This window comes from Macaca nemestrina, chromosome 4, assembly GCF_043159975.1.
Source record: "Macaca nemestrina isolate mMacNem1 chromosome 4, mMacNem.hap1, whole genome shotgun sequence".
Classification (NCBI taxonomy): domain Eukaryota; kingdom Metazoa; phylum Chordata; class Mammalia; order Primates; family Cercopithecidae; genus Macaca; species Macaca nemestrina.
The window spans coordinates 175,070,702-175,083,155 of record NC_092128.1 but is presented as its reverse complement, the minus strand read 5'-3'; the positions used below and the strand labels follow the sequence as shown (position 1 = coordinate 175,083,155).

General features: G+C 44.6%; 1 protein-coding gene across 4 annotated transcripts in view; it reads right to left on the bottom strand.

Moving 5' to 3' along the window:
- The window catches only part of LOC105472945 (hormonally up-regulated Neu-associated kinase), a 133,704-nt gene that overhangs the window by 16,443 nt on the left and 104,807 nt on the right, over positions 1-12,454 (bottom strand). For all 4 annotated transcript variants that reach the window (XM_071095608.1, XM_024790086.2, XM_071095606.1 and 1 more), the window contains exons 7-8: positions 10,494-10,656; positions 2,684-2,767 (exon numbers count right to left, since the gene is read on the bottom strand). In XM_071095608.1, the coding sequence (XP_070951709.1) occupies positions 2,684-2,767; positions 10,494-10,656 (247 nt within the window). The remainder of the gene's footprint in view (positions 1-2,683; positions 2,768-10,493; positions 10,657-12,454) is intronic.

Here is a 12,454-nt window from a genome sequence, read left to right as displayed (position 1 = left end):
TAGTCAAGGACTCGGGTCTCTTCCCTGCACTGATGGAGGACGGGGCTGCTACTGTGCTGGGGGGCGGAGGGGGCGGGGGGAAAGTCTGGTTCAGAGCGTGCTAGATTCAAGACCCCTTCGTTCATGCAACAGAGGGTTAACATTTAATAATCAACTGGCCAGAGGGGTCTAGAGTTTGGGGGCATCTGGGTCCCCACTACCTGGCTCTCCAGCTTTAAGCCTGAAAGCCACACCTGGGTTTGTGGCGTAGCTCCTGCAGCCACAGCCCACCTTCCAAAGAGCTTGTCTCCATCCTCATCTTCCCCGGGCCCCACAGCCTGTCTTGAGGAAGGGGCATCCAGCCTGGGGTCAAGGCCAAGGCCCACCATTCCTCCCCTGCCCCAAGCATCCTTCTATCAAGGACACATTCTCTCCCTTCACTGCAGCGTCACTGACGGACAGGTACATGCTCACGGACTTCACTTCCCCCTCCCCACCCCCAAATCCACGCAACCTCTCTGCTGCCTTTGGCACTTCACGAAGCTGTTCTTTCTAACATGCTCAGGACAACTAGCTGCCCAGTAGACAATGCTGACCATTTCTGTGTGACCTTTCCTCTGTTCCCATGGCCCCCCAGGTCCCCCGCTGGCATCACTGCCTTCTGACTGCCCCACCCCCTGCCCGACCACCCCCCAGCCCTCGTCTTTGCCAGTTTCTCCTCTCCCTCTGCCCCAGGGTCTGTCTGAAATGGAGACCCGTGCCATTGCCCACCTCGATGCTGGGGTAGTTCCCTCTCCTGAGCTCCCGTCACATTCACACACGGGGCCCTGCAGCTGGGCACTCCCTGTCATCAGTGTCCCTGGACACCTGCTTCACTGGCTGCCCAGGAGCCCAGTGTGGGCCCCAGTAACCACCATGCTCCACTGCAGTCCTGCATGCAAGACAAGCCCGGAGAAGAATCCCTCCAGAGCGATGTGCATCGCTCATGGGATCAGGATGAAAACTTTACGTCGGAAAAGGAAAGAGAGGAGAGACCAGGCCCAGTGGCCTCACTGGGGCATAGACAAAGGGTCCCTTTTTGATCCCTTCTCAAATGAAGGAACTTCTGGGTGGGTGATATGATTTGTCCCCACCCAAATCTCCCCTTGAATTGTAAAAATCCCCATGTGTCAAGGGCGGGGCCAGGTGCAGATCACTGAATCATGAAACAGTGGCGGTTTCCCCCATACTGTTCTCATGGTAGTGAATAAGTCTCACAAGATCTGATGGCTTTATAAAGGGGAGCTCCCCTGCACAAGCTCTCTTGCCTGCCGCCATGTAAAACATGACTTTGCTCCTCATTCACCTTCCGCCATGATTGTGAGGCCTCCCCAGCCATGTGGAACTGTGAGTCCATTAAACCTCTCTCCTTTATAAATTACCCAGTGTCAGATATGTCTTTATTAGCAGCGTGAGAACAGACTAATAGACCTGGGTGTCCCAGGAGAGAGGTTCTCGTGGCAAGGACACTCAGGGGACATAAAGAGGCTCCAGAGGGGAAAGGGAAGAGGTTCCAAGGAAAATCGCTGAGAGAAAGAAGAGCTCCCTTGGCAAAAAGTGAATGAGGGGCCCCGAGGTCGCACCCCACCCCTGGCCCCCTCCCTGGATCTGGAATTCACAGGCACAGTCTCCTAATAAACATGGATGTGGGATCCAGATTTGAGACGATTTGCCACAGGGGTCTAGTTTTCATTCTGAAATCAAAGAGCCGTGGTCTTTTTCTCTAGGTACGTCCCAGGTTATATCAGGTCACCAGGGACAGCTGGCCAAGAAAGCCTGTGTGATCCCAAACTTTCCTGGTCCTCATCTCACTTTCTTCTGATGCCACGTGTTACGCTCAGCTCTATTTTTAAGCATCTCATTTTTTTCTAGCATTTGCATTTTTTTCCTTTTATTTTTAGTTGATGCATAATCATTATACATCTTTTTTATGGGACAGAGTGATATTTCCATCCATGTATTCAATATGTAATGATCAAATCAGGGTGATCGGCATATTTATTACCTCAAATATTTATCACTTCTTTGTGTTAGGAACATTCAAAATCCTCTTTTAGCTTTTTGAATATATATAATAAGTTATTGTTAACTACAGTCACCCTACAGTGCCACAGAACACCAGAACTTATTCCTTCTGTCTAGCTGTAATTTCATGTTCGTTAAGCAGCCCCTCTCTACCGTCCCTTCCCCCTGCCGTTCCAAGCCTCCAATAACCAGTTTTACTCTGTACTTCTATGAGATCAGTTTTTGCTAGTTTCACTCACATGTGAGTGAAACACTGAAACATCTCATTTTCATTTTGGGAGATCCTGACAGTGGCTTTCAACTTTGGCTGCTTACTGGAACATCCAGGGAGCTTCAAAAACTCCCGATACCCGAGTCTCAACTCCCAAGATTGGATGGAACTGGTCTGAGGAGCAGCCTGGGCATCCAGATGTTCAAACGCTCCCCGCAACTTTAACATGCAGCCAGAGCTGAGAACCATGGTTTAGACACCGCGAAGCCGGTTCCGCTGTAAACCATTTCTCCAGGGCTCCGTTATGAGTGTAAGTATGTGTCTTTTGCTACTTCAGTGTCCTACAGTAATTGGTTTCTTTTCCAATTACTGCAAATGGAAATCCACCCTTCCTAAGAGACCCTGAGGTTGGTTTCAGGGATCACTCACCTCATAGGACTCCTTGGGGGCCCTGTACTTTTCTATCTGGTAGAGCCGGGTCTTGTAGCAGAGGCTGTCCTGGATGTCAGATTTCTACCAGAGGAGAAAAGAAAAAGCACAGCTCAACTCTCAGAAATAGAAATGTCCATTAAGCAGTCATTAATTTTTAAACCAGCGCTTGGCTGAGAGAATGCTGGAAATGTTTGGCAGGCCAGTAAATTGCAACATAAAGTCTCACCCCAGGATGGCCTGCATGCAGAATGCAGCGTGGGGTGAGCCCTGGGCGCAGAGTCGGGTCACCTACTTGTGTTACTATCACTGCCAGCAAAGGGCCAGGTGACCCTGAGTAGAATGCTGCCCCTTGCAGGGCCTCAGTTCTTTTATCTGTGCAGTAAGACTACTCAAAAACATGTATGTAGAAACCAAGAAAATGAGCTGGAAAGAATAACTTATTTTATTGGACCACTACATAGAACATGGATCTTGCTTGTTTGCTTTATTTTAAAACAGCACACGGCCGGGCGCAGTGGCTAATGGAATCCCAGCACTTTGGGAGGCCAAGGTGGGTGGATCACCTGAGGTCAGGAGTTTGAGACCAGCCTGGCCAACATGGCGAAACCCTGTCTCTAGTAAAAATACAAAAATGGCCGAATGTGGTGGCACACGCCTGTAATCCCAGCGACTTGGGTGGCTGAGGCAGGAGAATCACTTGAACCCGGGAGGTGAAGGTTGCAGTGAGCCAAGATCATGCCACTGCAACTCCAGCCTGGGTGACAGTGTGAGACTGCGTCTCTCAAGAAAATAAAAATAAACAAAAAACAACAGTGCACACACACACACCACACACACATACGCACACACTGCTCCCCACTACTACCACCCAAATGAAAGCCACGACAATTCCTAACATAGCTCAAAGAAGAAGACAAACAACTGCATTGAAGCTGAGGTAGGTGCAATCCTGTCTGGAAATGGGTGAAATAAAAACACGGATTAATTAATTAATCAACCAACAAATAGTTAACAAATGCCCTTCCAGGCTCTCTATCTTAAAATACATGCTTCGTGGTTTTAAAAAGAGGAAACCAAGAGAGAAGGGAAGAAACGGCCATTAAGCGATAATATTTTACTTTTTAGTTCATTAGATTGAGCTTCAAAATTATACAAGGGGTATAAATAATTGGTTGATAAGATTAATAACCGGGACAGTGCATACAGTACAATTAAATTAGCCATGTGCGGAAATTACTGAGCAGTTGAGTTGTCTGTAGGGATTAATTCACTCTAGTTAAAAACAGTCACTCGCCTAGAGTATGGATTCTCAGACTAGGTACGCCCTATGATTTAAGCATTAAATGTGAAACAGACATCATAAAACTCACAACTGGTCTGAGAATCCACACTCTAGGCAAGCAGGTGTTTCTAACTAGAGTGAATTAATCCCCACAGACAACTTGTTCAGCAATAAGACAAAGAAGCCCACTCTCACCGCTTCTATTCAGCATAGTACTGCATGTCCTAGCCAGAGCACTTAGGCAAGAGAAAGAAATCAAAGGCACCCTCAGGAAGAACAGCTAAGGAATGCTGGGATTAATACCTAGGTGATAGGTTGCTCTGTGCAGCAAACCACCGTGGCACATGTTTACTTACGTAACACACCTGCACATCCTAAACATGTATCCCGGAACTTAAAATAAAAGTAGAAGGAAAAATAAAAATAAAAATGTTTGGGAAATTGTTAAAATAAATAAATAAATAAAAGGAATCAAAATTGGAAAGGAAGTTCAATTGTCCCTGTTTGCAGATACACGATCTCATATATAGAAAACCCTAAAGACTCCACCAAAAAACTGTTTGCACTACTAAATGAATTTAGGAAAGTTGCAGAATGCAAAATCAATACACAAAAAATCAATAGTGTTTTCATACACTAACAACAAACTATTCACAAATGCAATCAAGAAAGCAATGCCACTTAAAACAGCCATAAAAAAATCAAATGCTTAGGAACAAATGTAACCAAGGAAGTGAAAGATCTGTACACTGAAAACTGTAAGACATTGATGAAAGAAATTGAAGAAGACACAAGTAAATGAAAAGATTGCATAGACTGGAAGAATTAATATGATTAAAATGTCCATAGTATACTAAGCAATCTATGAATTCAATGGAATCCCTGTCAAAATTCCAATGATGTTTTTCACAGAAACAGAAAAAAAAAAATCCTAACATTTGTATGGAACCACAAAAGACCCTGAATAGCCAAAGTCATTTTGAACAATAAGATCAAAGCTGAAGCATCACACCACCTGACTTCAAAACACATCACAAAGCTGTAGAAACCAAAACAGCATGATACTGGCATAAAAACAGAGACACATAGACCAATGGAATAGAAAAGACAGTCCAAAAATGAATCCATGCACTTATGGTCAATTACTTTCTGACAAAGCTGCCAAGAACACAGAATGGGGAAAGGAGATCCTCTTAAATAAATAGTGTTGGAAAACTGGACATCCACAGAGAATGAAATCAGACCCCATCTCACACCATCTGCAAAAGTCAACTCCAAATGAGTTAAAGACTTAGGCCTGGGCCACAGTGGCTCATGCCTGTAATCCCAGCACTTTGGGAGGCCGAGGCAGACAGATCACCTGAGGTAAGGAGTTCAAGATCAGACTGACCAACATGGAGAAACCCCGTCTCTACTAAAAATACAAAATTAGCTGGGCATGGTGGCGTATGCCTATAATCACAGCTACTTGGGAGGCTAAGGCAGGAGAATTGCTTGAACCTGGGAGGTGGAGGTTGAGGTGAGTGGAGATCTCGCCATGGCACTCCAGCCTGGACAACAAGATCGAACCTCCATCTCAAACAAAATAAAAGTAAAAAAAATAAGACTTAGGCCCAGGCCGGGCACGGTGGCTCACGTCTGTAATCCCAGCACTTTGGGAGGCAGAGGCGGGTGGATCACGAGGTCAAGAGACCATCCTGGCCAACTTGGTGAAACCCCATCTCTACTAAAAATATAAAAATTAGCTGGGCATGGTGGCAGGCAGGTGGCTGTAATCCCAGCTACTCAGGAGGCTGAGGTAGGGGAATCGCTTAAAGCCAGGAGGCAGAGGTTGCAGTGAGCCGAGATCGCACCACTGCACTCCAGCTTGGTGACAGAGCCAGACTCCATCTCAAAAAAAAAAAAAAAGAAGACGACTTAGGCCCGGTGTGGTGGCTCATGCCTATAATCCCAGCACTTTAGGAGGCCAAGGCGGGTGGGCCACAAGGTCAGGAGTTCGAGACCAGCCTGGCCAACATAGTGAAACCCTGTCTCTACTTAAAATACAAAAATTTGCCGGGCATGGTGGTGCGCGCCTATAGTCCCAGCTACTCAGGAGACTGAGGCAGGAGAATAGCTTGAACCCGGGAGCTAGAGGTTGCAGTAAGCTGAGATCACGCCACTGCACTCCAGCCTGGGGACAGAGTAAGACTCCCTTTCAAAAAAAAGAAATGGCCAATAGGTATTGCTCAATATCACCAATCATAAGGGAAATGCAAATTAAAGCCACAATGAGATACTGCCTCACACCTGTAAGAATAGCTTTTATCATAACGATGGATGATACCACATGTTGGAGAGGATATGAAGAAGAAAGAACCTTTGCACACTGTTGGTGGGAATGTAAATTAGTACAACCATTATAGAAACCAGTATGGTTCCTCAAAAAATTAAAAGTTGAACTACTATATGATCCAGCAATTCCACATCTGGGTCTATATCCAAAGGAAATGAAATCAGTATGTTGAAGACACATATGCACCCCCACCCCATGTTCAATGCAGCATTATTTACAATAGCCAAGAAATGGCTATTGTGTCATCAATGGATGAATGAATAAAGAAAGTGTGTGGTACATATATATAATGGAATACTAGTCAACCTTAAAAAAGGCAGAAATTCTGTCATTTTTGACAATATGGATGAACCTAGAGGACATAATGCTAAGTGAAATAAGCCAGGCACAGAAAGACAAATAGTGCATGATCTCACTTATACATGGAATCTAAAAAGTGTAGGTCATAGAAGTAGAGAGTAGAATGATGGTTACCAGGGGCTGAAGGGGGTTGGGGGAAGTGGGCAGAAGAGATATTGGTCAAAAGATACAAAATTTCAGTTAAACAGGAGGAAAAAAATTCAAGACACTATTGAACAATGTGGTGACTATAGTTAATAACAGTGTATTTATTCTGGTAAATTGCTAAGAGAGTAGATTTTCAATGGTCTCACCACAAATAAATGATAAATTTGTGTGGTTATACATATTTATTTAGCTTGATTTAGCCATTCCACAATGTATATATATTTCAAAGCATCATGTTGCACAGGATAAATATATACAATTTTTTTGGTCAATTAAATAAATTTAATTGAAAACTACCCCCAAACCTTTTCCAGTTAGAATGACACCAGCTGAGTTTCCAGAGAATGTTCTCAGAAGACAAAGCCCTGCTCTGCTTTGCAACACTCCCAGCCCTGATACTGGGCAAAGGAGACAGGCAGAAATGCAGCAGCTGGCAATACATCCAGGCACATCAGGACACAGCCTAAGAGCTTTAGGCCAGGCGCAGTGGCTCATGCCTGTAATCCCAGTGCTTTGGGAGGCCTAGGCGGGCGGACTACTTAAGCCCAGGAGTTCGAGACCAGCCTGGGCAACATGGCGAAACCCCATCTCTACAAAAAATAAAATTAGCCTCGACTTACCAGGCTCAAGTGATCCTCCTGCCTCAGCCTCCTGAGTAGCTGGGACTATAGATGGATCGCTTGAGCCCGGGAGGTCGAGGCTCCAGTGATCCATGATGGTGCCACTGCACTCCAGCCTGGGCGACAGAGTAAGACTCTTTTTGTTTTGTTTTGTTTTGTTTTGAAAAGACAAAAAAAGCTTCAGACAAAATGTCTCTCTTGCTTGGCATGAGCTATGTTGATTGTTTAAGAAGAGCGTGACTGACAAAAGCTTGTATCTCTAAATGTGGAAGTAACTATAGGAAAGGTTTTTAAAACCAAAGACCCCTCCATCTTACTTGGTCAGCACCCGAAGAACTAGTTCCACCAAAAGAACAGTGTTCGGAACTGTTAACTTACTTGGGAGAGTAGCAATGTCATTCTCTAATAAGTGAAATCATGAACTTTATGATATAGTCAGTTTCATGAAAACACATTTGAATAACTAAGTTTTGAACAGTATTCATCACCTGAAAAAGAAAATCAGTGCATTAACCCTCTTTTCTTCCTTTTATCTGAAGACTATTTAAATTCTTAACTTTTATCCTCTATAGCATGGTGGTGTCCAAATGGTATGACCCTGATCCCTTATGTGTGAAAAACTTGTAAGCAGGCACCTACAATATATGCATTTATAAATTATAAGCATGTAACATTGTATGAATATATCATGTACACTATAAGATATATAATAAATAGAAATTTTAAAGTATGAGAAAGAAGTTTGGGGAATATGGTCTTTTTACAAAAGAGAAATGAGGTGGGGCATGGTGGCTCACACCTGTATTCCCAGCACTTTGGGAGGCCAAGGTGGGCAGATTGCTTGAACTCAGGAATTCAAGACCAGTCTGGGCAACATGGCAAAACCCCGTCTCTACCAAAAATACAAAAATTAGCCGGTCATGGTGGTGCATGCCTGTAGTCCCAGCTACTCAGGACGCTGAGGTGGGAGAATAGCTTGAACCCAGGAAGCAGAGGTTGCAGTGAGCCGAGATCATGCCACTGCACTCTACCCTAGGAGACAGAGTGAGACCTCATCTCAAAAGAAAAAAAAAAAAGAGGGCCAGGTGCTTTGGCTCACGCCTATAATCCCAGCACTTTGGGAGGCTAAGGTAGGAGGATCACTTGAGGTCAGGAGTTTGAGACCAGCCTGGCCAGTATGGCAAAACTCCATCTCTACTAAAAATACAAAAATTAGCCAAGCCTGGTGGCACGTGCCTGAGGTCCCAGCTACTCAGGAGGCTGAGGCAGGAGAATCACTTGAACCTGCGAGGCAGAGGTTGCAGTGAGCCGAGATCGTCCCACTACACTCCAGCCTAGGTGACACAGTGAGACTCTGTCTCAAAAAAAAAAAAAAGAAAAAAAAATTAAAAAAAGAGAAATGAGAGAGAAGCAACTTCAAGTCCAGCATGTCTTTTATGTTCCTCGTGATGAGAGAACAGAGAACTGCTATGTGATACAAGAGATTTTCTTAATCTCTCCTCAACACATAATAAAATAAAATAAATAATATACTATATGTTGAAAGTCCTGCCTTTCTGGATTTGACATCTCTTCTCCAGCAGCCTTCTATGAGGAAGGCAGCCACCGTGACACCATCTGTGAAATCTAACTCAAAGCGTTGACTCTGTCCCCATCAAAGCGGTGCCACCCTATCGTACAGAGCACGTTTTTTCCCCCATAAAACATTGTTAAAGCTTTTTACTGTTGAAAGTATTTCTTCTCATGTAGATCTTTCCTTTGGTGGTTCACCAAAAAAAAAAAAAAAAAAAAAAAAAAAAAAAAAAGTAGTTCTGTGGATAATTTCCTGCGGAAGCAAAATCTGGCCAGTATTCTGAGCTAAATCAGCTCAGAAACATCTGTACCTTCATCCAAATGTTTAACCAACCTCCCAAGGAGCATCTTCGTCTGTTCAGTAATGTTTTCTAGATGGCTCCCAAATCGATTTGCTAACAAAAGACACACACAGACCACCTTGTCCTCTGGGTATTAATTTGGCCATCTCCACCATGCCAGCGAGAATATCATTTCCCCAACTGCTGGTAGATTTTTCATCTTTAGCTCTCGTACAGAAACCTCTCAGAAAGGTTTCTAAGCCTATTTTCTAGTAAAATTTGGTGACATATTGGGTTATCACGTGACTTCAAATAGCACACGTTCTGGATGGTAAACGTCTTCCTAACAGTGACAACTCCACGTCATCAGATGTCAAGCTGCAACAGGCCCAGGGTGAAGATGGTCCTTCGTGACCATGAACACTCAGTAAAATTTCAGATGGGCTTTCTGGCAATTCTGAATTTCTTCAGCTGACTCTCTGTTAGAGCTGGTCAGCACCCACCATTCTGAGTAAAAGCATGAGATGCAGACTCCATATCGTCTTGGATCCAATTTGCAGAATTCTTTTTAAGCCATTGTCCATTTGGAGAGAGACGATTTAAGGCACATACATTCCCTTACCCAGGCACACAGAAACTGCCTGTGGCAAAAACGATGAAGGGGACAGGGTGTCACGGTCCCACCATCCACCCCACGCTGTGGAAACTCCAAATGTACCTCACAGGTGACACTGGACACTTGGACTTTCTGACACTCTGACTGAGGGAAGGTGTCAGAGTCAGGCCAGGGAAGTCCATATATAGTACCATAGTTTAGAGACAAATGCCCGGGAGGCACTGCTACCTAAGTTTTATGACCAGAGAACCCTCCAATGCCCACAGCGTGGGGAACCCGAAGAGCTAAGAGGCAGCAGAACAACAACAAAAAAAAGGCAACACAGAAGCTGTTGAAGGGAAAAGAGGCTTGAATCCCTCCTAATTCTGCCCAGGGCTTAACTTGGTAGGAGAGTATTTGAAAAACATTGCAGATAAAAGGCACTCCCTGAGAAGCAGGTTTAGCTATGACTTTATCCCACATTCAGAAAACTCAGCCTCACATTAGATTAAATTAGCAGCTTGGATCAAGTGTCAGTAACTGAGAAACACTTTGGGTGTAGGAGCTCTTTTTTCCACAGACAGCAGAGATGACCGCCTCTAGGGTCGCACTTACCCCTGACAAATAGCGCTCCAGTTTCTTGTTTAAGAGGAAGTAGATGGCCAGGATGTGGCAGGCGCGGTTGGAGAGCACGGTGTTGATCACGTCGCTGTTCTTGTAACCCAGCTTCTCGGTCATGTGCAGCACGACGCTTGGGCTCAGGTCTTCCAGAGAAATCCTGCCAGGCGCAGAGAGAGAGAGGGCCAGTCACCCCTGCCCTTCACGGAGAGTCCCACACAGACCCCCTGGGCAGAATCAGCTTCATTCATTCACTCATTCATTCATTGACTTGAGTTTCTATTTTAAAAATGTTCATGTATTCAGAAAAGTGGAGGAATAGTACAATCACTTTACGTATACCATCATCTGGATGTACCAGTGATCACTTTGCCATACTTGCATTTTTTTTTTGCTGAAGTATTTTAAATTACAAACATCATGACACTTTATCCCTTAACCCTTCAGTGTGCACCATCAAAATCCAAAGATGTCCCCTGCAGAACCACAATACCATCAACATACCCAATAAAATTTTAATAATCACTTAATATTAGCTAATACCCGGATTATATTTAAATCTCCCAACTGTCCCCCAGATTTCCTTATGATCACACATTCTTTCCTTAAAATGTATTTGTTGCCATGGACAGAAGCCACCTGGACTCTAGTTTTTGGGGTGGAAAAGGAAGGTATTCAGGAACTAGCCAGATCATGTTTAGAGGAACAGAAAGAGCTCGTAAGTTCTTACATGGGGGGTCCAGGGCTCAGCTGCAAAGTGGGGTGCTCTCAGAGGAAGACAGTTAAAGCTACTTCACAGGGGTACTGTGACGATAAACTCCTTGGGACACATTGGCAAAGAAATACCAGGCTTCATTCATCTACCCATTCATTTGTTCACCCTCCCAGTGGGGAAGAAAGAATGTAAATTCACTTAGTCATCCTGATAGTCCTGTGAGTAGGTACTATCACTATCCCAACTTTACAGATAACGAAACCAAAGCCCACAGCAATACAGTCAGTACCTTGCCCAGGGTCACAGAGTCAGGAAGTGACAGCCCTAGAATTAAGAACCAGCAGCTGGGTTCAATGTCTAGAGGCTCACTGCTTCCCAAATAAACAGATACATCCATCATCATCATCATCATCACCATCATCCAATGGCTACAAAGACTGAGAAATCAGGGGGAGGGCTCTAAGGGAGTGTGTGTGTTGGTAGTGGGGCTGTGTCAAAAGAACATTCTACATCCCTTAAGAGTGATACAAAGAATGATGGCATTCTGAGCAAACTATCGCAAGGACAGAAAACCAAACACCACATGTTCTCACTCATAGGTGGGAATTGAACAATGAGAACACTTGGACACAGGGTGGGGAACATCACACACTGGGTCCTGTCGTGGGATGAGGGAAAGGGGGAGGGACAGCATTAGGCGATATACCCTAATGTAAATGACGAGTTAATGGGTGCAGCACACCAACATGGCACATGTATACATAAGTAACAAATCTGCATGTTGTGCACATGTACCCTAGAACTTAAAGTTTAAAATAAATAAATAAATAAAGTAATACAAAGAGGGCAATCGAAGTAGAAAGCAAGCTTATCTGGCTGGAGAGCTGCTAGCCTCCATGTCAAGGGGTCTGAAGACATTTTGGATGGAACCTCAGAGCTATAATGCCCAGAGAAACCCCACAGGGTAGCCCCATAATTGTAAAGAAGAGGAGACGATGCAAATTCTCCTGTAGGAAGAGAACTTGCCCAGTTCACACGGCCGGCTGGCAGGGGCACCGAGAGCAGAACGCGGTCTCCTGACCATTGCCTGCCACCGGTCGGTGTAACCTACATCAGTTCTCCCTCTGCTCCATTTGCCTAAGTGCCGTCCCAAAAAACAAACAAATGAAAACACACCCAACAAACAGTGAGATCAGCCTTCCTCATTCCTGTTTGCCACGAAATTACACATTCCAGATAACAG